The 26301-nt window shown below is 43.6% G+C and overlaps 1 protein-coding gene across 1 annotated transcript in view; it reads left to right on the forward strand.

Annotated features, from left to right (window-relative positions):
• Positions 1–26301, forward strand: part of CLIC6 (chloride intracellular channel 6) — an 89321-nt gene that overhangs the window by 55069 nt on the left and 7951 nt on the right. Inside the window, exons 2-5 of the mRNA XM_073617182.1 lie at positions 18286–18395; positions 20965–21090; positions 22753–22859; positions 23303–23484. Coding sequence (XP_073473283.1) covers positions 18286–18395; positions 20965–21090; positions 22753–22859; positions 23303–23484 — 525 coding nt within the window. The remainder of the gene's footprint in view (positions 1–18285; positions 18396–20964; positions 21091–22752; positions 22860–23302; positions 23485–26301) is intronic.

Below are 26301 nucleotides of genomic sequence, written 5' to 3' on the forward strand. Positions count from 1 at the left end.
ATTCCTTTGATCTGCAGATGAATTAACAGAATGATACAAAAATAAAAACATGTTACATTGTATCTTTCTGTAGCATCTGAAGAAGTGATATTTATAAACATGGTCAGACTGCTTTTTTTTGACAGGTAAAGCTGCCACCCTCTCTGTGTACAGCAATGCAGCTTTGATTAATCACAGCCGAACTGCTGAGTACTGGGAGGGGGGGAGCAGGGCAGAAGGACTGAACATACTACACATGCCCTGTATACAATGATGACCCTCTTCTCTGTCATCTTTCTGCAAGGCTTCCAGGATGTATCAGACGGATTCTAATTGGTCAGCTCCAGCACAGAGAATTACTCTGATCCGTCCCAGAATCCCTCCAGAAAGAAGAGGGTGGAGTTAAATTCCCCGGACTGCTGCACTGGCTGCATGACAGCTCATCATCACCCATGGAGACCCTCCTGCCCCGGTGGAGAGGGTGTACAGTGTTACTTCACCTTTTAATTTTTTTTTTTTTTTTCAAAGTGAACGAATCCCTTAATATAGTTTCAAAGGTAATTTCCAATATTTTCAAACCTGCAGCCTATGTTAAAATATGACCTGTTGATCCTACATAAAGCTCTTTGCTCAGGCACTTCCTGTTATGGGGTGACAACACTCTGTCCTGGTCTCCCAACTGTACCCCTGCGTTGTCACCCTCTCACACAGGCTTCCAGTTGGAGATTACAAGGGACCTTTTGAAAACATATTACCATACCTGAGAACTTGTCAGAAATGACCAGGCAATGCCGTACTGGTTCAAAAAGAAGAACCGGCTCCAGGTGTCCACTTCCTAATGATCTCTCCCCTCTCCAGGCGTGGGTGCAGCTCAATATGCAACCATATGCAAAAATTGAACAAAAAGGTCCGGATGGCCGCACTCCAATGAAAACAATTTCTTTATTGTTATAATAGTGGTTTTATCCTTGCTGCCTGGATTTATTATAACAATAAAGAAATCGTTTTCATTGGAGTGCGGCCATCCGGACCTACTTGTTCAATTTTTGCAAATGCTGTACTGGTTGCTGGGCCTTTCCTGAAATAATTTACATCTCTGGAATTAGGGCTGCACTGATACCGTTTTTTTATCTGGGGGGGGGGGTACCGATACTTTCCGTCAAGTAGTTGCCGATACAAGTACTGATACATTGTGGTGCGATTTGTGTCAATACAAAAAAAGATTGTCACAAATCACACTGCAAAGAATCTCATGTGATTTGAACAGGAAGGCAGTGTGATTCCTGTCTGAATCACATGCGATTTCCCCCATTGCTCCTGTGTGTGTGTGTATAGAAACGGAAAAGCGCCATCTAGTGGGCAGTTTATTAAAAATGTGAGAACTCACAGTACATATCTGGTCAAAAGCAAAATCTACATAGGTGTCCCGGTCCCGCTGATGATAGCAAATCACGGCCGCTGGTGGTGCTCACAGGGCTGGAGGAGAAGTTCGGGGACCTCGTTGGTATAGGGCGGAAGTGATGTCAGCTTGGGGGGCAGACCGCCTCTACATCTCCTCCAGCTCTGTGAGCACCTCCAGTGCCCGTGATTTGCTATCATCGGCAGGACCGGGACACCTACGTAGATTTCGCATTTAGCCAGACATGTACTGTGAGTTCTAATATTTTTAATAGACCTCCCACTAGATGGCGCGTTTCCCTTTCTATACACACACACAGGAGCAGTGGGAGAAATCATATGTGATTCGGAGAGGAATCGCACCGCATTCCTGTTCAAATCACATGAGATTCTTTGCCGTGTGATTTGCGCCAATTTTTTTTTTTGTTTTGACACACATCACACAGCTAAGTATCAGTTTCGGTATCAGGAGCATTTGCATGAGTACCGATACTTGTGCAAATGCTTGGTATCGGCACTGATACCAATATTGGTATCAGTGCATCCCTTTCTGGAATTCCACTATGCCCCCCACTCCATCCTCATTCTTAAGCTGGATACACACTATACAACTTTTGCTGTTCAATTTCCTTTAGATTTACCTTCAACCATGTAATGCAAGGACCTGCCTGATTGCATACAAATTGAAAGTGCTTAGGTTTCGCCTCATATTATACGGTTTTGGTAAATCTAAAGGAAAAAAAATGTAAAGATGATTGTATAGTGTGTATCCAGCAGTGGTGGCTGGTGCTGAACAATTTTTTTTTTTTTGGGGGGGGGGGGGGGCGCAAGAATTTTTAAAAAAAAAATCACCAATTACAGCCACTGTGCCCATGAAATGCTGCCACTGTGCCCATTAAACACTGTCACTAAACTCTGCCACTGTGCCATCAAAGGCTGCCAGTGGGCCCATCATATGCTGCCAGTGTGCCCATCAAATGCTGCCAGTGTGCCCATCATATGCTGCCAATGTGCCCATCAAATGCTGCCAGTGTGCCCATCATATGCTGCCAATGTGCCCATCAAATGCTGCCAGTGTGCCCATCAAATGCTGCCAGTGTGCCCATCATATGCTGCCAGTGTGTCCATCAAACGCTGCCACTGTGCCCATCAAACGCTGCCACTGTGCCCATTAAACACTGCCACTGTGCCATCAAACTCTGCCACTGTGCCACCAAATGCTGCCACTGGGCCCATCAGACGCTGCCAGTGTGCCCATCAGATGCTGCCAGTGTGCCCATCAAACGCTGCCAGTGTGCCCATCAAATGCTGCCAGTGTGCCCATCATATGCTGCCAGTGTGCCCATCATATGCTGCCAGTGTGCCCATCAAATGCTGCCAGTGTGCCCATCATATGCTGCCAGTGTGCCCATCAAATGCTGCCAGTGTGCCCATCAAATGCTGCCAGTGTGCCCATCAAATGCTGCCAGGGTGCCCATCATATGCTGCCAGTGTCGGCTGCCACCCCGCTCACACACCCCCCCGCGCGCGCGGATGGATTGCGGGACTCCCCGGCCCGCTTACAACCCCCCCCCCCTTATGGATGCATCGCCAGCGCTTACCTTGATAAGATATCCTCTTCTCCGGCATCTCCTCTCCTGTTTTCAGCTTCCTCCACTCTGTCCCACTTCCGCCAAAGTGCTGAGCATCCAATAGGGACGCCTGGCGCTTTGGCCAATCAAGAAACAGGTCTCACTGACCTGCCTCCAGATTGGTGGGGAGGCAATGCGGTGTGAAAATAGCGAATATTCATTCTCTATGGTCACACAATTGGGTGGGATCAGGGCGCACTCTCTGCACCCTAAACCCACCCTTTTTTGAAGCCTATTAGAGCCTCTGGCTCTAATCAGGTGCTTCAAAAAAAAAATACACCCCCTCCTGCCCCCGCCATAGGAGTCCATGCGTCCGGCGTCCTGAAAGGGATAGGGAGGCGACAGCAGGGATGGGGGGGGGGGGCGGCGCCCTGCGCCCACAATGCACGAGCCCGCCACTGGTTTCGGAATTGCGATTTTCAAAGTTCCCGAACATGCACATTACATAGGTATGGTCCGCCATTGTCACATTGCAAAATCTGCCCTGAGAAATGCCACGCTGCTATCCCTGGCATGATGTAGGTGAGAAGTGACTACAAAGAGGCTGCAGGAGATCACCAGCACTAGATGAAAAAGATAAATAGGTGAAATCAAATATTTTATTTCATGACATTTTTTATGACACACAGTGCTTTAGCAAACTAAAGCGTGATTGTGGAAACAGACGGAAAATGCTCGCCATAGCCGAGGATACAGGCGGGAGCTCTGCTTAGGACTAACATGGATTGTCAGCTTCGATTTCCATTTATTCAGATCATCACCAATGAAAAAAAAATAAAATAATAATAATAATGTGTCAGCAATTTTGGCTGAATTAAAAATGATATATTCTAAATGAAAGTTGGAAAGCGTTGAAACCGAGCGATTAAAATACCACTTTATGTCCCCCTCTGCTGCCGGCCCGGGAAACAAAGGACCCTTCTTATGTTCATAATTCCTCTTAAGAAATTAAAAAGGATATCGGGGTTTTGTATCTATAGTGAATGTTTGGCTTCGCTCCCACCGGGTTATTAAGTAAGGATTAGGAATAGCGGTAAATATTTTCTTAGACCCGACCGAAAATAAGATAAAGACTTGATAGAATTGAACTAGAAGTCTCTACACTTGTGACACTAATCTATTGAACACAAGCCCCGCTGGGGGGCTAATCTCCCGTGTTTGTGGACGATTAACCCATTAATGAGCGTAAGCTATATGGACTCAACTGCCGACTACGTGCTGCCGGGGAACGCACCCTTACCACGTTCACCTTTGTCCGATATTCTGCTGATGGACATATACACTATATTGTCAAAAGTATTGGGACGCCTGCCTTTACATGCACATGAACTTAGTCTTAGTCCGTAGGGTTCAGTATTGAGTTGGCCCACCCTTTGCAGCTATAACAGCTTCAACTCTTCTGGGAAGGCCGTCCACAAGGTTTAGGAGTGTGTCTATGGGAATGTTTGATCATTCTTCCAGAAGCGCATTTGTGTGGTCAGGCACTGATGTTGGACGAGAAGGCCTGGCTCGCTGTCTACACTCTAATTCACCCCAAAAGGTGTTCTATCATGTTGAGGTCAGGACTCTGTGCAGGCCAGTCAAGTTCCTCCACCCCAAACTTGCTCATCCATGTCTTTATGGACCTTGAGAAAAAAGAGAGAAAGGGCGCACCAGCCTTGTGCGTTATCCTTTGGATGTGAATTTAATAAAAACATGATAAAAAGAAATGACTTACAAACAGTTGTAGAAGATCTCATACTATAACCAAACTTCAGTTGACAGCATGCAGTCTAAGATCAGTGGAGCCCACCAGAGGTCACAGAGGAACTCACAGCGATCACTGCTTGCTGACGCGTTTCGAGGGGAACATCCCTCTTCCTCAGAGCACAGCAGTCGCACTCCGCTGATCTTAGACTGCATGCTGTCAATTGAAGTTTGGTTATAGTATGAGATCTTCTACAACTGTTTGTAAGTCATTTCTTTTTATCGTGTTTTTAATAAATTCACATCCAAAGGATAAAGCACAAGGCTGGTGCTCCCTTTCTCTCTTTTTTCTCGTTGTTTGTTAGGATTCCCCATCCTTGAGGGCAGCAAGGCCTGTGGCTATACATTACTTGTCCGGTACCCACTTGTGCGCAGGAGCATTTTCTTTTTTCTTTGTCAATAGTACTCTTTATAGACCTTGCTTTGTGCACTGATCCAAATCATTTGGTGGAGGGGGGATTATGGTGTGGGGTTGTTTTTTTTTGTTGGCCTCTTAGTTCCAGTGGAGGGAATCCTAAGACGTCAGCATACCAAGATATTTTGGACAATTTCATGCTCTTTTTTTGAAGCACATTGTCTCTAATTGGCTTCAAAAAAGGGTGGGCAATGCGCCCCGAGCCCACCCACTTGTGTGACAATAGCAAATGAATATTCACTATTGTCTTCCTGACTCTCCTCCCTGCCAATCAGGAAGCGGGTCCTGAGACCCCATTGGGTCTCAGGACACACTTTCTGTTCGGCCGGTTGGAGAATGTCTCTCTGTGTGCTGCATCAGCAGGGACTCGCCCCATCAGACAGACAATGTCTTTGAAGTCCGGCTGGGAGAATCGGTCAGAGCGCCCCCAGCCCTTCCTTCTCCCTGCCTCCTAAGGTAAGGCATCTGAATGCTGCATTCACGTTTATCTCCAATTGGGGGGGGGGGGGTCGCTGCTGTCCGTCTCCAGTGAGGGGGGCGGGTGGTGTTAGTTTGCACCCCCCAAAATATTGAGCACCAGCCGCCACTGGTGTGGGGTTGTTTTTCAGAGGCGGGGCTTGGCCCCTTAGTTCCAGTGAAGGGAACTCTTAAGGCGTCAGCATACCAAGACATTTGGGACAATTCCATGCTCCCAACTTTGTGGGAACAGTTTGGGGATGGCCCCTTCTTGTTCCAACATGACTGCACACCAGTGCACAAAGCAAGGTCCATAAAGACATGGATGAGCGAGTTTGGGGTGGAGGAACTTGACTGGCCTGCACAGAGTCCTGACCTCAACCCAATAGAACACCTTTGGGATGAATTGAAGCCAGGCCTTCTCGTCCAACATCAGTGCCTGACCTCACAAATGTGCTTCTGGAAGAATGGTCAAACATTCCCATAGACACACTCCTAAACCTTGTGGAAAGCCTTCCCAGAAGAGTTGAAGCTGTTATAGCTGCAAAGGGTGGGCCAACTCAATATTGAACCCTACAGACTAAGACTGGTATGTCATTCATGTTTGTGTAAAGGCCGGTGTCCTAATACTTTTGACAATACAGTGTATGTCACTCATACCAGAGACGTGACATAAAATTGAACAAATTGCGCCATTTTTACTAGCATGACAAATTAGCAATTTGCAATTCATTTGATGCCACAGGTGTGTCAGGAATGGGAAAATCCCTTTTTGCAACGGCTAAATGTTGCAATTTTGTGATATCTAATTGAAATGATTGCATATGATTTATGTACATGTCGCTGCCTGCTTCCGGGTTTGGGGCGCGCATGCGCACCCCTCGCTATCACCCACTGTGATTGTACACGGTGGGAGTCTGGCAGCAAGTCCCAGCCATGAATTCATGGCCGGGACCTGCTGATCAGTTGTGTCCAATTACCGCCCAGAGCTCTGTGTTGACAATCAACACAGGGCTCTGTACAGAGGGAACAATCTCTCTGTTTCTTATCCCTGCAAAGGGATAAGAAACAAAGATCTGTTAATAACAGCAGCACATAATACACACATTACAAATTGTTAGGCCCACATTTAACCCCTTGATTGCCTTAAATGTTAAAGAAATACAGCCAAAGCCAAAGAAGTCCAGCCAAAGCTTGTTTGCTTGTACTTCTGCTGTGGATCACAGGAGTGCAGTTAGTTTCTGGTGTGCAGTCATGTTGAAACAGGAAGGGGCCATCACCAAACTGTTCCCACAAAGTTGGGAGCATGAAATTGTCCAAAATGTCTCAGTATGATGCCTTAAGAGTTCCCTTCTCTGGAACTAAGGGGCCAAGTCCAACCCCTGAAAAACAACCCCCCACCATAATCCCCCCTCCACCAAATGATTTGGACCAGTGCACAAAGCGAGGTCCATAAAGACATGGATGAGCGAGTTTGGGGTGGAGGAACTTGACTGGCCTGCACAGAGTCCTGACCTCAACCCAATAGAACACCTTTGGACTGAATTAGAGCGGAGACTGCAAGCCAGGCCTTCTCGTCCAACATCAGTGCCTGACATCACAAATGATCTTCTGGAAGAATGGTCAAACATTCCCATAGACACACTCCTAAACCTTGTGGACAGCCTTTCCAGAAGAGTTGAAGCTGTTATAGCTGCGAAGGGCGGGCCAACTCAATATTGAACCCTACGGACTAAGACTGGGATGCCATTAAAGTTCATGTGCGTGTAAAGGCAGGTGTCCCAATACTTTTGGATATATATATATATATATATATATATATATATATATATATATATATATATATATATATATATATATACACACACACGTACAGTGCCTTGAAAAAGTATTCATACCCCTTGAAATTTTCCACATTTTGTCATGTTACAACCAAAAATATAAATATATTTTATTGGGATTTCATGTGATAGACCAACACAAAGTGGCACATAATTGTGAAGTGGAAGGAAAATGATAAATGGTTTTAAATTTTCTTTACAAATAAATATGTGAAAAATGTGGCATGAATTTCAGGGACGTGCGGTGAGGTGAGTGGCTGGGGGGGGCACTGGCTGGTATCAGAGCCAGATACACACAGGTTACATACACCACAAACGTTAGAGCGAGAGCAATAATTCTAGCACCAGACCTCCTCTGTAACTCTAAACATGTAACCTGTAAACATTTTTACAGTGTCGCCTATGGAGATGTTTAAATACTGAAGTTTGGCACCATACCACAAGTGTGCGCAATTTTAAAGCGTGACGTGTTAGGTATCTATTTACTCAGCGTAACACCATCTTTCACATTATACAAAAAAATCGGGTTATCTTTAGTGGGTTTTTTTATATTCATGAAACAGTTTTTTTCCCCCCAAAAAAAGTGTTTGAAAAATTGCTGTGCAAATACCGTATAACACAAAAAGTTGTAACGCCCACCATTTTATTCCCTAGGGTGTCTGCTAAAACAATATATATAATGTTTGGGGGTTCTGCGTAGTTTACTAGCAAAAAAATGATGATTATTACATGTAGGAGAGAAGTGTCAGAATTGGCCTGGGTGGCAAGGGGTTAATTACCATAAGTAATATACAAATAATTATCATATATTGTTTTTAAGGTAATTTACTGTATTTTCAAAATCTGTACTCAAGCAGGTGGCTTAACGGACAAATTACTGAAGTTTGAAATGATAACTTCCAACCAGTCATTTCACAGTAAATAGATAAATAATAAATTATTATCTTATAACATATAGAATAATAATATATGATTTATCTTGTACCTTTTCAACAGCAGCAGATTCTCATTCTCCCTCTTAACTGTGTGAGAAAAACATGGGATTGTGGGTAAATCTTATACAAATAAACACATGTTATTTCCTTGTAGTTAAAGCGGAGTTCTGCTTAAAAAAAAAATTAAAAGTCAGCAGCTACAAATACTGCAGCTGCTGTTTTTTAACAGGGTCCCAGGGTCCAGCGAAGCGGGGGGGGGGGGGGACCGAAGTCCCCCTCCTCTCTGCAGTGCTGGAATTGTAACTGTGTGAGCTGTGCCACGCCGCCGAGGCTGGCCGGGCAATCATCTGGGACCTGTGACGTGTCCCACATGATTGCCGAGAGGGAGGGGGGAGAGGTGCCGGGAGGAAGTGGGGGTACCGGCTCCGCCCCCCAAAAAAATGACATGCCAAATGTGGCATGTCAGGTGGTCACCTCCCTTAAAGCGGAAGTTACATTTTTGGGTGGAATTCCGCCTTTAGAGGGTTGGGCTGTAAGGGAGCATGTGTCTTTTAAAACATGCCCCCTTCTATGACACTGCAGTGAGAGGCGTGCCTCCACAGCAGCATTTTTATTGGACAGCTGGGGCAAATGGTGCTTTACCATTGGTCCAAGACTCCAAGCTGTCCATTGAGCTCAGTGCCTCTGACAAGAAGTGAGGAGAGGCACTGTGAGCTCATCCTCTCAGTCTGCTGCAAACAAAGTTTGTCAGCTTGTATTTATACTAGCCACTCTGTATTCCTCCCAATGATACCAATGATGGGGTTCTATTTCTACCAATGACACCAATGATGGGGTTCTATTTCTCCCAATGACACCAATGATGGGGTTCTATTCTTCCCACGGACAACAATGATGGGGCACTATACCTCCCATGGACACCAATGATGGGGCATTATTCCTCCCACGGACACCAATGATGGGGCACTATACCTCCCATGGACACCAATGATGGGGCATTATTCCTCCCACAGACACCAATGATGGGGCACTATTCCTCCCATGGACACCAATGATGGGGCATTATTCCTCCCACAGACACCAATGATGGGGCACTAATCCTCCCTCTGACACCGATGATGGGACACTATTCCTTCCACTGACACCAATGATGGGGCACTATTCCTCCCACTGACCCCAATGATGGGGCACTATTCCTCCCTCTGACACCAATGATGGGGCACTATTCCTCCCACTGACACCAATGATGGGGCACTATTCCTCCCACTGACACCAATAACGGGGCATTATTCACAGCCTGGTCCCTCTAAACTTTTAAGTAAACTGTCCCTTTGTTTTAAAAGTTTGGAGACCCCTGCTGTAAAGGAACATACCAAGATACAAAACAGAAGACTTGCCATTGCAAGATCACATGACATTAGAAGGTTGCTGGCCTGCTAACAACCTGACCACACACCTACCATCGTCTTCAGCAATCAGACTTCATGTGACCTCTGACCCTCCAGGTAAAGTGTCGGGCTCACACAAATGAAGTGAAAGTAAATAGAAATCTTCCATAAGTCTGCAAAGATATAACTGTTGGGATTGGTACTGAGATAATGGGGTGTAGAATTTTCAGGAGCAGCAATTTATACATTTCTTGTAGCAAAAGTTTCCTTTAAAAGTGACCTTAGAGGAAATATCAAAAAGTACCACAAGGTGGCAGACGAGTAACACAGCATTTCCTCTGCTGACGCCTCTACGCTGCATAACCGACTTTTCTAGTCTGAAGTACGTCAGCGACGTGCAACAGCGGTGCTTAGAGTGGACCTATTAGAAATATATAATTTTTTTTTTTGCCCGTATTAAGTAACATGTAAGTATTTATCACCAGAGATCACAGTTCTTCCCCAATAATGCCGGTATCTGTTTTTTTTTTTTCCCCAGAAGGAAAGCACCATCTTTATTCAGGTATCATCCAGGCTCAGCATCTACTTCCTGGGCTGAGATACTGGCTCAGAGATAATACAATCATGTAAATCCTGATGCCTGTGCAGTTCCTGGGTGTGCGAACCAATGTCTGACAAGTTACAATGTACAGTCTGAGTAATCACTGACTGATAATTAGACATGTGCAGAATAACATAAAATTGTTTAGGTAAATTTGTTTAATTTGTTTAAGTTTTTTTCGGAATTTGTTTGGTTTATTGAAATTCCATTTGAATCAAATTGCATTTGAATCGAATTCCATTAAAAATCGAATTTATTCTTTTCTTAGAATTTTGGAAGATGGTTTTATTCTTTCTATTCCATTCTATTCTATTGTTTTTTTCTATTCTATTTTTTTATTTTCTATTCTGTTCTTTTCTATTATATTCTTTTCTATTCTATTAAAATTCTAATTTATTCTATTCAAAATTTAAATTTATTCTATTCGAAATTCGAATTTCGGAAAAATGGGTATGTTGTTATATTCTTTCTATTTTATTCTATTATTTTCTGTTGTTTATTCTATTCTATTCTTTTCTATTGTATTTGAATTTAAAATTTCAGAAGATGGTTATATTCTTTCTATTTTATTATATTCTATTCTGTTCTATTTTTTATTCTATTCCTTTATTTTCTATTCTATTTTATTCTGTTCTTTTCTATTGTATTCTATTATTTTCTATTCTATTTTATTCTTTTTTACTCTATTCTTTTATTTTCTATTTTGTCCCTTTTTTTTTCTATTCTATCTTTTATTTTTTATTCTGTTATTCCTGTATTTTCTATTATATTCTATTATATTCTTTTCTATCCTATTTCTTTATTTGCTTTTCTATTTTATTCTCTTTGGAAATTCAAATTTAATTCGAAAACTATGCAAAATTTTATTTGAAAACTATTCGAATTTGAATTTCGTCCGAAATTTTCATTCATTGTTTCGGATTCGTTTAAATACATTACTATTGTAATTTGGAAATTCGGATACATCTGAATTTCCGAATAACGAAAAATGTGTCCGAATTTTAATTTGTAACAAAACGAACCTCACATGTCTACTGATAATATCGTCTCCGCTTAGGTGAAGAGCTGCTTTGTAATAATAAAAGGTGGCGCTTGTCTAATAATTGATACTGTTGCTGCATATAGTGACCTGCCAGGAATTACTTATGAGGACTTGTAAAGTATTTCAGTGCTCCATCCTCGTCATCATCACTGTTGCTCCGCTACTGTTTTAGAGCTGATCACTAACAGGAAGAGTGTTTGAAAGAAATAAAAATAATAAGGGATTAAATATAAGGTTTGGATTTGGGATTATGGCGGTGCCCAACACAATATAGAAAACAGTTTTATTTATAATATAAAAATATGTTTACTACATAAAAAGTATTAAACAAAGCAATTATGGGTGCATAATACATAAAATATCCAAATAGTAGATACTGGACGATACATGTCGATTATTGGCAATTACATATACCCCCTGAAGAAGCCAACGTTTGTCGAAACATGTAGGGATCGCTACCAGTAATTGCCACAGATACATGGATACTCTGGCCAGTATCTACTATTTGGATTTTTATGTATTATGCATCAGGCTACCCTGATAGAATGCATGTTAACACACAAAGTAACGCATGTCAACCCACTTTGTGTTCATGCACTGCAAAAGTGTGACCCCCCCTCCCCCAACCTGCTATATTTTAATAAAGAAGTAAACCACTACATCAGCTCACAATGCAACAAAAAAATCATTATAGAAAAAGTTATGTACTGTATGTTTTCTGGGACAGATTTTTATCCTGAATGGAGTTCTTCTATGACACCAGTCTATTTGGTGTCATAGATCTGGTGTTTTGTCAGATTAGGTGACCCATCAGATTTTGTAAAAGAAGTGACGTTCAGTCGCCGCCATCTTGCTACACCCCGCACTCGGCCGCAGTAAGGATACAGTGAGAAGGCGGCAAGCGAACATCTTGTTACACCCACCGGAGTCTTGCATTTCACATTTATTTTTAACAGTAAACTGAGCTTTTTTTTTAGTGAAATAGAGTATTTAAAAATCCGTGTGACTGTTTAGATGTTGAATTTTAACCACCTGCTTACTGGGCAGTTAAATCCCCCTCCTACCCAGACCAATTTTCAGCTTTCAGCTTTGAAAAATAAGTGTGAAATGCAAGACTCCGGTGGGTGTAACAAGATGTCCGCTTGCTGCCTTCTCACTGTATCTATACTGTGGACAAGTGTGGGGTGTAGCAAGATGGCCGTGACGGAAAGGTCATTTCTGCTACAAAATCTGACGGGTCACCTAATCTGATGAAACACCGGCCACTGAACCTGCTTTACTGTGTGCTTTATCCAGTGATGGTGAACTTGAAAATTATAGAGGTAATCAAGTGCGGCCCTAGACACTTCCAGAGGACTGTACTTAGGTGGATTACTTCAAGTTAGGCAGCCCATTTAGAATCAATGGACTATAACGCACCACAAAGCCCAAAGATTTCAGTCCTGCTGCATTTTTTGCATTGTATCGCAATGCACACTGAAGTAGAAGTACAATAATCCCCAGCATTGGTGTCAGTGAATGTAATAATAACCCCAGCATTGGTGTCAGTGAATGTAATGATAATCCCCAGCATTGGTGTCAGTGGATGTAATATTTCTGTAACCCCCATCTTTGGTGTCAGTGGATGCAATATTAAACCCCCCCCATAATTGGTGTCAGTGGATGTAATAATAACCCCCAGCATTGGTGTCAGTGGATGTAATATTACTGTAACCCCCATCTTTGGTGTCAGTGGATGCAATATCAACCCCCCCCCCATTGGTGTCCGTGAATGTAATAATAACCCCCCATCTGTGTTGTCAGTGGATGCAATATTAGCCCCCCCCCCAATTGGTGTCAGTGGATATAATAATAACCTCCAGGATTGGTGTCAGTGGGCACAAAAATTACCCCCCCTCCCCACCCCATCATTGGTGATTGGTGTTGCAATAATAACCCCCCATCATTGGCGTCTGCGGGTGTTATAATTACCCCCCCCCCTATCCTTCACCCCATCATTGGTGTCAGTGGTTGCAGTAATGACCCTCCATGATGGGTGTCAGTGAATGTAATAATAACCACTGGCATTAATGTCAGTGAATGCAATAATAACCCCCCCTCATTGGTGTGAGTGGATGCAATATTAAACGCCCATCATTGGTCCGGAATATGGAATATACCACATTATGACCACTTCAGCGCCATCTAGTGGCCATAATGCTGTACTTTTCAGTTTCATCAGTTCAATGTGCTCATAATATAACCTGATTCAATTTTACCCCATTCACACAGAACAAATTTACATTCAGTTTTGATTTTCAAACAGCTATGTGATTTTTTATATATATATATATATATATATATATATATATATATATATATATATATATATATATATGCACCACTTTATATTTTTATGTGGCAGGTGCAGCAAAGTATGCAGATTGGAATATACCTTATTGGCACATTTCCCTGGTTTTCTGACAGCTCTGCCTTAATAGAGGGAGGGTGACTGGTATTCTCCAAAGAAAATCCCTACACATCCACCACTTAACGCTCCTCTAATCTACTTCTAGAAATTGTTTCTTACTGTGTTTTTCTACCTGCTTCTAACATTCCCAATGAACTCCCAAACCTTCCCTTTCCCCCCCCTCTCTTCCCTTTCCCCCCCCTCTCTTCCCTTTCCCCCCTCTCTTCCCTTTCCCCCCCCTCTCTTCCCTTTCCCCCCCTCTCTTCCCTCCCCCCCCCCTCTCTTCCCTTTGTTTGGAATGAACAGTGCACATATGTTTTACTTTACACACACTACACATCCCACAGTCTATAGTCCATATCGGGAGTGAGCAAAAGAGGGTGGCCACATTCCTACATACAGCGGGACCATGGATAGTGGACTTTTTTTTTTAAACCAGAGTTTAGTGTCACTTTAACCACTTGCCGACTGCACTACAGCCCAAAGATGACTACAGTGTGGTTGTCCAGTTCTGGGAGGGCGCCTATGACATCTTCCCAGAACACCTCCCCCCTTGGGCACGCTCTGCGATTGCTGTGTCCTTAGGAAACAGCTGACCACAGATCGAGGTAAAGGGCCAATCACAACGGTCTTTTACCATGTGATCAGCTGTGTCCAATCACAGGTCATCACAAGTAAACAAATGTCGGTTATCAGTGTACATCAGTGCCGAGTCATCAGTGCCCATCAGTGCAGCCTCATCAGTGCCCAACAGTGCAGCTTATCAGTGTACATCAGTGCAGCCTCATCAGTGCCCATCAGAGCAGCTTATCAGTGCCCAACAATGCAGCTTATCAGTGTACATCAGTGCCCATCAGTGCAGCCTCATTAGTGCCTAGCAGTGCAGCTTATCAGTGCCCATCAGTTCTGCCTCATCAGTGCCCATCAGAGAAAAATTGCTTATTTGCAAAATTTTATAACAGAAATAAAGAAAAACTTTTTTTTTTTTTCAAAATGTTTGCTCCTTTTTCGTTTGTTTAGCAAAAAATGAAAAATCTGTGAGGTGGTATTCAGATATTGTTAACCTTTTGATGGCTTTGAGAGAGATCACATGATGTATGCTGTACTCACTGTTATATCAATGTTTTGTATGACTTGTATATGGCTGTGTGGAAATCTAAATAAAATTTCTTCTGATTTAAAAAAAAAAAAAAAAATGAAAAATCCAGTGGCGATTAAATACCACCAAAAGAAAAAAATGATAAAAATGTCATTTGTGTACAGTGTTGCATGACCGCGCAATTGTCATTCAAAGTGCGACAGCGCTGAAAGCTGAAAATTGGCCTGGGCAGGAAGGGGGTAAAAGTGCCCGGTAGGTAAGTGGTTAAACATGATTGGAACAAACATCAATCTGCACAAAAAGTTTAACATTAAAAGCACAAAAAAGGCCGCAGATTAAGTGGATCGCTTTGTTTTTTTTACCGTCGCTCTTTTATGATTCTATGTAATTATAACGCGTTCCTCTGGGACATTCGCTGCTTTTCCCAGGAGGCCTCCGATATTTCAGATTCGTTTTCCCATGATCCGCACTCATCCGTCACCTGGATGATCGGGGCAAGTGTGCGGTGCCCTGTGGGGTGCCGGGCGGGTGCTCCCTTGTGACATTTTGGCGAGGGTTGGTGTGGAAAGTTACCAAGCGGCCCTCGGCTTCCTGACACGCTGAAATTTACTGTTGCCCAGACAATTGGATATAAATGAGGGAACGTGCGGTTCCCAAGAAGCCTCCTGTGAGTAGTAAATTGCGGCGCACAATGCCGCTGGATTTATCTCTGCCACCTTCAGTGAAGGTCACTTGTTCCCGGCCGCTCAGACCTGTTCTGTGTTTGTTGTGGATCCGCTCCAGCAGAATTGGCTTGTCACATGGAATGAAAAGCGATGGATTGTATATCCATATTGTTATCACACGGCTGTGCTCCAATGTATCACCCGGGCAGCTTTATCCACTAAAAGAGGCCCTGTCACCAGACCATTCATTTACACAACAACCTTCCCATAAGATTATATATGGATTAGTGCATTTTATGTATGTTATTTATCTGTAAAATCCTTCCTTGTGTAGACATCCAAAAGCCCCGAGACTGCTGCTGGGTACCGCCATCTTGGATGTGATGTCAGCAACCCCCGGCAAGACTCGGAACTGTCATTGAAGGGACCCTCTATAGCAGCGGTCTACAAACCATGGCCCAAGAGCTGGATGCCACCCTTTGCATGTCTTTATCAAGCCCTTGGGGCACTATTACTCCCACTGATCCCAATGATGGGGCACTATTCCTCCCACTAACACCAATGATGGGGCACTATTCCTCCCACTAACACCAATGATGGGGCACAATGAATTCCACCGATACCAACAACGGGGCACTAGTCCTCCCACTGACGCCAACAATGGTTGTTAGGAATAGCGCCCCATTATTGGTGTCAGTGGAAGGAATAGCGCCCCATTGTTGGTGTCTGTGGGAGAAATAGTGCCCAACCATTGGTATCAATGAAAGAAAAAGTGCCTATCATTAATGTCAGTAGAAGGAATAGTGCCCCATCATTGGTATTAATGAGAGGAATAGTGCCACATCATTGGTATCAGTGGGAGGAATAGTGTCCCATCATTGGTGTCAATGGGAGAAATAGTGCCCCATCATTGGTATCAGTGGGAGGAATAGTGCCCCATCATTGGTGTCAGTGAGAGGAATAATGCCCCATCAATTATATCAGTGGGAGGAATAGTGCCCCATCATTGGTGTCAGTGGGAGGAATAGTGCCCCATCATTAGTGTCAGTGGGAGGAATAGTGCCCCATCATTGGTGTCAGTGGGAGGAATAGTGCCCCGTCATTAGTGTCAGTGGGAGGAATAGTGCCCCATCATTGGTGTCAGTGGGAGGAATAGTGCCCCATCATTAGTGTCAGTGGGGGGAATAGTGCCCTATCATTGGTATCAGTGGGAGAAATAGTGCCCCATCATTGGTGTCAGTGGGAGAAATAGAGCCCCATCATTAGTGTCAGTGGGAGGAATAGTGCCCCACCATTGGTGTCAGTGGGAGGAATAGTGCCCCATTATTGGTGTCATTGGGAGGAATTGTGCCCCATCATTGGTGTCAGCGGGGGGATTAGTGCCCCATCATTGGTATCAGTGGGAGAAATAGTGCCCCATCATTAGTGTCAGTGGGAGAAATAGAGCCCCATCATTGGTTTCAGTGGGAGAAATAGAGCTCCATCATTAGTGTCAGTGGGAGGAATAGTGCCCCATCATTGGTTTCAGTGGGAGGAATAGTGCCCCACCATTGGTGTCAGTGCCGGTTTGTTTTCAACCGGCCGATGCCTCCTGACATTCGGCCCGTGTGTACAGAGGTTAAGGGGTGGGGACATAGTACCCCTACTCAGTCACACACAAAAAAGTAAACATCCGCAATGTCAATCCATCCTTACATACATAGTTCAGTGATGTTTGGCTGATCCTGATGCTGGCAGCTTCCTAACAACCAGCCTGAGCAGGAAGCTGTCATGTTTAGGAGTGTAAGTAATACCGCGGCTAAATGTTTTACTTCCCACTGCCACTGGGGGGCAGTCTCTGAACAAGCAAAATGTGGTCCAAACTTGGGTTTGCACCAAGCCGGCATCCCATCCTTACCATATAGTGTATAAATGAAAGAGGCAATAAAAGATTTACAGCTCTTGCACCTTGGATTTATTAAAAAATATTCGATATGTATGTACATCCGTTTTCTCTTTAATCTGAGGGTTAGTGGCTAGATTGCAAGTTAGGGGTTAATATTAGAGGGTTCGTTTAAGGTTTACAGTTGAGGGTGACAGAGATGTTAAAGAATGAAAAACAAGATAAAGGTCTTTGGCGACTATCGTCTTATACACAGATAATAAATCAGATAGGCGGTCTGAGCCTCCGTTTTTTTGAGCAGACAATACCCAATTATTACATTATCTGATTATTTATTCGGTTATATACATCAAAACATTTTTTTCATCTCTGATCATTCTCCTCGTTATCGTGAACAGATGTTCAGCGTAGGTGCATTGTAATCAAGAACAGATATTTATTATCTGCACAATGAGCTTTCCTGTAATAGCTTGTTAGCTTTTAAAACATAGCTTATAAATGTAGTTACAGACAGAGCGACCTTCTGAACCTTCTGAACCTTTTACTGCTTAACAAGAATAGATGTGATTTTTGGTCAGGATTAAACAAGAAATGTAAAAAAAAATATTTTCTACATTTTCATGGTAGGTCATTTCCAATCAGCAGGGGGGCCCTTACGTTTTTTTCTCCCTGTTTACCTTTACATTTTTTGCTGGAAAAATAGTTTACATAGCTCAGTAGCTTAAGCTTATTTCTTTTAATTGAATTTCATTATTCAGGCCGGTAGTGACGGTGAAAGTATTGGCAACTGTCCGTTTTCTCAGCGCCTATTTATGATCCTGTGGCTGAAGGGCATCATTTTTAATGTCACCACAGTGGATCTGAAGAGGTAAGCAAGACTACATTTGTGTGTTTAATGATGTACATTTCACATTTTGTGGCCCTAGTTTGTCTCTTGGTGCATTTTAACATTGCAATGAAATATTGGGGTTGATTTACTAAAACTGGAAGGTGCACAATCTGGTGCAGCTCTGCATAGAAACCAATCAGCTTCCAGGCTTTATGTCAAAGCTTATTTGAACAATCTGAAGGTAGAAGCTGATTGGCTACCATGCACCAGATTTCATACTCTCCAGTTTTAGTAAATCAACCCCATTGCTTTGCTCTGTCTTTGACATTCAAGTAGAGAGACAGGGGGGTGTGGGGGAGAAGGGCAAGAAGGGAAAGATAGAGGGGGAGAGAAGAAAAGAGAAAGAAGGGAGAAAGAAAGGGAGAGAATGAAAAAGAGAGAGAGGGAGAGAAGGAAAGGGAGAGAAAGATGGAGTGACAGAGAAAAAAAGAAAAGGTGGGGGTAAAGAGAGTGAGAGAAGCAATAGGAGAGGGTGGGGGACATCAAGAAAAGATTGGGAGAGGGGAGAAAGGGAGGAAGAGAAAAAAGAGTGTTGGTAGGAAGAGAAGAAAAGAAAGAAGGGGAAGTGAGAGGGAGAAGAGGAGGGGGGGGCAGAGAGAGTGAGAGGATGGGGAGAAGGAATGGGGGGGAGAGAAAAAGAGGGACAAAGGGTTAGAAGAGAGGGAGAAAGGGAAGGTATGGGGGGAGTTAGAGGACAGGGAGGAGAAGAAGGAAAAAGGGGGGTGGGTGGGTGAAAAAGAGAAAAGGGGGGAAAGAACGAAAGAGGTGAGGGAGAGAATGAAAAGTTTGTGTGCTGGGGGGGGGGTTGGATGAGAAGGAAAGAGAGAAGAAGAGGGACAAAGGGGAGAGAGGGAGAACAGGAAAGGGGGGAGAAAAGAGTGAGAGGATGGAGAGGAGGAGAAGGGGGAAAAGGAAAGGGGGTGGGGGGAGAGAAAAGGGGGGAGAGAAAGAAAGAGGTGAGGGAGAGAAGGAAAAGTGTGTGTTGGGGGAGGGGGGGGGGTTGGATGAGAAGGAAAGAGAGAAAAAGAGAGGCAAAGGGGTCGAAGAGAGGGAGAAAAGGAAAGGGGGGGGGTGAGAGGATGGGGAGGAGGAAAAGGAAAAAGGGGGGGTGACAGAGAGGAAAAGGGGGAAAGAATGAAAGAGGTGAGGGAGAGAATGAAAAGTGTGTGTGTTTGGGGGGGGGGGGGGGGGGTTGCATGAGAAGGAAAGAGAGAAAAAGAAGGACAAAGGGTTAGAAGAGAGGGAGAAAAGGAAAGGGGGGGGGGGAGTGAGAGGATGGGGAGGAGGAGAAGGAAAAGGGGGGAAAGAATGAAAGAGGTGAGGGAGAGAATGAAAAGTTTGTGTGTTTGGGGGGGGGGGTTGGATGAGAAGGAAAGAGAGAAAAAGGTGGAACAAAGGGGAGAGAGGGAGAACAGGAAAGGGGGGGGGAGAGTGAGGGGATGGGGAGGAGGAGAAGGGGGAAAAGGAATGGGGGTGGGGGGAGAGAAAAGGGGGGAGAGAAAGAAAGAGGTGTGGGAGAGAATGAAAAGTGTGTGTGTGTTGGTTGGGTTGGATGAGAAGGAAAGAGTGAAAAAGAGTGATAAAGGGGTAGAAGAGAGGGAGAAAGGAAAAGGAGGGGGGAAAGTGAGTGGATAGGGAGGAGGAAAAGGAAAAGGGGGGGGGGGGTGACAGAGAGGAAAGAGGGGAAAGTATGAAAGAGGTGAGGGAGAGAATGAAAAGTGTGTGTGTTGGGGGGGGGGGGGGTTGGATGAGAAGGAAAGAGAGAAGAAGAGGGACAAAGGGTTAGAAGAGAGGGAGAAAAGGAAAGGGGGGGGTGAGAGGATGGAGAGGAGGAAAGGGTGGGGGGTGAAAGAGAGAAAAGAAAGAGAGAAAAGGGGGAGAAAAAGAAAGGAGAGAGAGAGGAGGAAAGAGAGGGAGAGAAGGAAAATAGGGGGGGGAGAGAAGTTAAGAGAGTTAAGAGAGAGAGGGGGAGAAGGAAAATGGGAGGAAGAGTGAAAGAAGGAAAGGGGAGACAGAGAGAGAAGGGGGAAGAGAAAGGGAAAGGGGGAAAAAGATAGGAAGGAAGAGAAGGAGAGAAGGCAAGGAAGAGAGGTAGGGTGAGTAAGAGGGAGAGAAGGGAAAGGGGGGGGGGAGAAGGAAAGTGGGGGGGGGGGGGATAAAGAATGAACAGAGGGAAGGAAAGAGAGATAAAAAGGGGAGAGGGGAAGGGAGAAAGATAAGTAAGGCTGGGTAGAGAGGTAAAAATAAAAAGAGAAGACGTAGGCAGGGGGAGAGAGAAGGAAAGAGGGAAGAGAGAGAGAGAGAGAAAATAGAGAAAGGAGGGGAGGGAGAGATAGAAGGGAATGGACAAGGGGTGATAAAACAGATATGCAGAGGGAGAGATGAGGAAGAGGATCAAATGATAAGAAGGTGAATTGCTATTATGTACTGCAGCACATCACAACATAAATTCTGCTCACAAAGACATATAACAGCTACATGGAAGGGGCCTGTAATGACAGTAATAAATGTATAATGTGTACATACAGTATGTGTGCTCTTTATGCAGGAAGCCAGCAGACTTACAGAACCTTGCTCCGGGAACAAACCCTCCTTTTATTACATTTGATGGGGAGGTAAAAACTGATGTGAACAAAATTGAGGAGTTTCTGGAGGAGAAGCTGATAGCACCAAGGTAAAAATGCAATTTGGGCATCATGGAATTCTTCCCTGTATTTATCACCGGGATCTGCAGAAATTGTGCCCTGACAGTAGGTTCCCATGCCATCCACCCCTGTTTCCCTGTCCAGTGAGAGCGACCTTACTGGCCACTAAGGCACTTTCAGAATGTTATCAGCTTACAAGAGTTCTAGCAAAATTAACAGGGATTTTTTAAATTTTATTGAACAGATATACCAAAACACTTTTAACACAGTAACATAGTTGGTAAGGTTTATCCGGTTCAACCTGTGTGTGTGTTCATGTCAAAAATCATTTCTTATACCCCTTTGTACTTTGTCAGCTAAGATGCCCATCCAAGAGTTTTTTGAAACTATCAATACTTCCCGCTGATACCACCAATTGTGGAAGTTCCACATCTTTACCGCCCTGACAATGAAAAATCCGCTATGCAGTTTATGGTTAAACCGCTTCTCCTCCAGTTTCATTGAGTGGCCCCATGTCTTCTTACACTCATTGAGACTGAATACTGAGGTATTTGTATACCACTATCATATCTCCTCTCAAGCGTCTCTTCTTCAGAGAGAATAAGTTTAATGTTTGTAGTTGCTCCTGATAACTGAGGTCGTCTAGTTCCCTTCTTAACTTTGTTTCCCTTCTCTGGAGACTCTTCATTTCCAGCACATCCTTCCTGAGGATGGTGACCAGAACTGGACAGAATACTCCAGATGCGGCTGAACCAGAGTTTTATAAAGTGGCAGGATTATAGTTTTATCTCTTTGAGTAAATACCCTTTTTAATGCATGCAAATAATCTGCTTGCCTTGTTTGTTGCAACTTGGCTTTGCATGCTATTGCTCAGTCTGTCTTTTACTAGGACCACAAGATCTTTCTCCATCCTGGATTTCCCCGGTGGTTCTCCCCCCTAGCAAGTAACTTGGGTTCCTATTTTTAGACCCAAGTGCATTACTTTACATTTTTCAACATTAAACCTCAACATTAAACCTTTGCCATGTAGTTGCCTACCCCTTAATCTTATTAAAGTCTTCTTGTAAAGTTTCTATATCCTTCTGTGAAGTTATTACCCTACTTAGCTTTGTATCATCAGCAAACACTGAAATTGAACTATTTATACCAACTTCAATATAATTATTGAATAACTTAAACAGAGTAGGTCCCAGGACAGAGTCTTGGGGTACCCCACTTACCACTCCAGCCCATTCTGAGTACTCACTATTTATCACCATACTTTGGATGCGCCCTTTAACCAGTTTTTTATCCATGTACAAACCCTATGGTCCATGCCTACAGACCTCAATTTGTAAATTAATGGGGGACTGCATTGAATGCTTTTGTAAAATCCAGATACACCACACCTTTCTTTATCTAGATGGCAGCTCACTTCCTCATAGAATGTTAACAGATTGGTTTGGCAAGAACGACCCTTCGTAAATCCATTCTGATTACTACTAATGAGGCTGTTTTCTTCAGCAAAATTTTGGATAGCGTCCCTTATCACCCCCTCCAATAGTTTACACACCATCGATGTTAGACTTTTAATGATATATTTAGCAGGCCAATATGAAGCAAAAAAGAAGTTCATTGTTAGGCATCACATACACTTTAAGAGTGATTGTACAGTAGAGTTTATATTTCTCTTGTTTTGTTTGTTTGTAAAGGTATCCCAAACTCGCCCCAGAACACCCAGAATCCAATTCAGCAGGAAATGACGTGTTTGCAAAGTTCTCAGCCTACATCAAAAACCCTAAGAGAGACTTAAATGAAAGTAAGTATATATTTATATACTGTATATAAATATATCTTAGAATGCAAAAAATAAAAAAGATCTAACTCATAATATGAGCCATTGATTATAGTGTGTCTAAACTCAAAACCAAAAATGTAGATACTGCAGCTTATTAGTCCTTAGATGTGACTATGAGTGGATCTAACCATTTCTTATTCTATCCAAAACTGGAAAAAAAATGTCTTTAGATACAGTTTCAGGGAAAAATAAATAAATAATAAAAAACACAAGCAGTACATCTCTTCAATAGATGCATTTTTCCTTGCATCCTTTTTAAAAACCATCTTAGATGCATTTTGGAGGCGTTAGAAAGCAATTTCTGAAGCACACTCGCTTTAAAGCACTGTACACTGCACCCATTTTCCTATATAATGAAAAAAATTGTAAAGTATTTATATTTTGTATGTTTTCTTCTTCTTTAGCACTAGAAAAAAACTTACTAAGATCCTTAAAGAAACTGAATGACTTTTTGGATTCCCCTTTGCCTGATGAAATTGATGCCTACAGCACAGAAGAAGTCCTGGTCTCCAACAGGAAGTTTCTGGATGGGGATGAGCTGACGCTAGCAGACTGCAACCTTCTACCAAAACTGCATATCATAAAGGTTTGTCTGATAGAAAGCGCTCTCCTGTTAGGTTAGCAGTGCTCAGTGCTTGTCAGCTCTGGTTCTAAAGTGGCTTCAGCTCTAAGCTGGCTTCAGAGCCTAATTAAACCCCCTGCTTAGGGCAGCTTCAGAAACTCCAGCCACAGCTCCAGTGTGGTTCCAACAGATGAGCTCCAGCTCTAGGCTTACTCCAGAGCCTAACCAAACCTGAGGGTTTGCTCCAGAGCCTAAAAAAATCTGAGATCTTGCTCCAGAGCCCAACCAAATCTGAGACCTTGCTCCAGAGCCTATCAAACCTGAGGACTTGCTCCAGAGCCTAACCAAACCTGAGGGCTTGCTCCAGAGCCTAACCAAACCCGAGGGCTTGCTCCAGAGCCTAGCTAACCCACAGCTCAGAACAGCTTCAGAAACACCAGCTCTTTCTCTAGAGTGGCTCCAACAGATGAGCTCCAGCTTTTGGCTTGCTCCAAAGCCTAACCAAACCCAGCCCCTGCCCCAAAGCACCCCCCCCCCCCCATGTTGAGGGCACGTGGCCTGGTACAGTTCAGGAGGGGGGCACTTGTTTGCCCCCCCCCATCCTGACCTGCCAGGCTACATGCTTGGATAAGGGTCTGGTATGCATTTTGGCGGGGAACCCCACACCATTTTTTCTTATTTTGCCGTGGATTTCCCCTTAAAATTTATGCCAGACCCAAAGGGCCCACACCATTTTTTTTATTTGGTTCTTAGAGAGAATTCACATTTAGTTGACATATTCTATGGTTTACCTAGTCCACAAAATAATTTATAGAGCTCTGAAATTCAGCATTGGAGCAGGGATTTTTTTTTGTTTTTTCTTCCCCCTCCCCCATTACACTTTCTACTCAAGGACAACCAAATACTTTTGTATACAACTAGATTTAACACAGATTTAAAGGGGTATGAATAGTTTGCACTTATAAAATGTGTATTTGTAGTCTGCAAAAGTCAAACAAAGCACAAAAGAATCAACTTTTTATTTCAATAATAGTATAAACATTTGGTACATTAATGTACTTCATGAGCAAAAAAAAATAAAAGGCATGGAAATGATGCTCCAGCATTTGAAAATATAGTTAGAAGGGCCCTGCTCAAAAGAGCTTACAATCTACAAGGTAGAAAAGCAGGGATACAAATCAAGCTAATAACAACCATGACCTTTTTGGTGATCAGAACGCCAAACCTCTAGCAGCATATTTGGGATTCGAACCATTAACCCCAGTGCTACTAAGCAGAAGTGCTAACCAGTTAGCCACTGTGTTGCCACATGGATGTAGGCTGCATCTCTGTGGTGTCAAACAGTCCTAAATCCCAGGGGTGCAATAAGTTAATCAATTCATATTTACTGTAGAAGGCCAGAGAACCATTGAACAACTGGTTTCTGGCATATGCCATCTGTTTTGAAGGCTAGGTATAATACCTAGGTGAATACTGTCAGCATGCTGCTAGAGAAACATCTCTAATTGTGTTGCTTTTTGCTTGGCAAGAGGCTGCAATTAGTACTGGTGGGGAAATCTTAAGTCTGATTATTGCCCTTGCCCATGGAAAACATATGACACGATTTGCAATGGTGGTGGAACTCTCCTCCACATAAATACTACATTTAGACATAATTTTGGTAAGGACATGAGTCAGGATTTATGTTTAACAACATAGGAAGAACAGACAACTTCTCTAGATGAAGTGGCATGATTGGGATTTGAACCAGCAACCCCAGTGCTGCCTAGCAGAAGTGCTAACCCATTAGCCACTGTGCTACCACATGGATGTAGGCTGCATCTCTGTGGTGTCAAACAGTCCTAAGTTCCAGGGGTGCGATAAGTTCATCAATGCAGATGCACTGTAGAAGGCTGGAGAACCATTGAACAACCTGTTTCTGGCATATGCCATCTGTTTTGAAGGCTGGGTATGGCTGATTACTGTCAGCATGCTGAACCATCTCTAATTTTGTTGCTTTTTGCTTGGTAAGTGGCTGCAATTAGTGCTGGTGGGGAATTCTTAAGGCTGATTATTATCCTTGCCCATGGTAAACATATGGCACGATTTGCAATGGTGGTGGAACCCTCCCACACATAAATACATGCATTTCTTTGGACCTATACCTATAGGTGGTGGAATGACATCAGTCAGGAGTTATGCTTCTTGATTTATTCTGTGATATTTGGTGGTTCTTGGTGTGTGAGTGTAGAATAGTGATGTTACCCTCTGAATTTTGGGAATGACATTTTGATTTCTGATGTTGGTACATGTATCACATTTGGGGTCAAATTATGATCTTTTGGAAATACAAAACAACACACACACACAGGGAACAGGAAGCCAGTTAGTGGGAGCAGGAAGCATGTTCCAGGGGACAGGTCTCTGGATCAGGATCAGGAACGAATCAAACTCAGGCAGGGACACGGCTTGCAGGGAAAATACTGAAGCACTGGACCTCAGTGAAAGGCGGGCTTATATTCCCCAGCAGTTCATATCAGGTGCAGCCTAATTCCCTGTGTAGTCCATCTGCTGGGAGACAACCGCTGGTGGACACTGGAACTGCATCCTATGGATCTAGGAGCCACAGTTCCACTGGCAGGTGAGTCCTTTCCTGACAGTACCCCCCCCTCTAAGGAGTGGCCTCAGGACACTTCAAACAGCAATAGCTGAACCAGTCCATAAAAGTCTTCCGTTATACAAGCCCATAGAAAAAAATCCTCGTAGTCTGAAGTGGTGCCGGGTTCCAAGCAAGATGCCCTGCTGCCAAGATCCGTCAATAGGCACAGTGTCCCACCACCCGGGTCAGGTCACTGGCTGGGT

This window comes from Aquarana catesbeiana, linkage group LG02, assembly GCF_042186555.1.
Source record: "Aquarana catesbeiana isolate 2022-GZ linkage group LG02, ASM4218655v1, whole genome shotgun sequence".
Classification (NCBI taxonomy): Eukaryota; Metazoa; Chordata; class Amphibia; order Anura; family Ranidae; genus Aquarana; species Aquarana catesbeiana.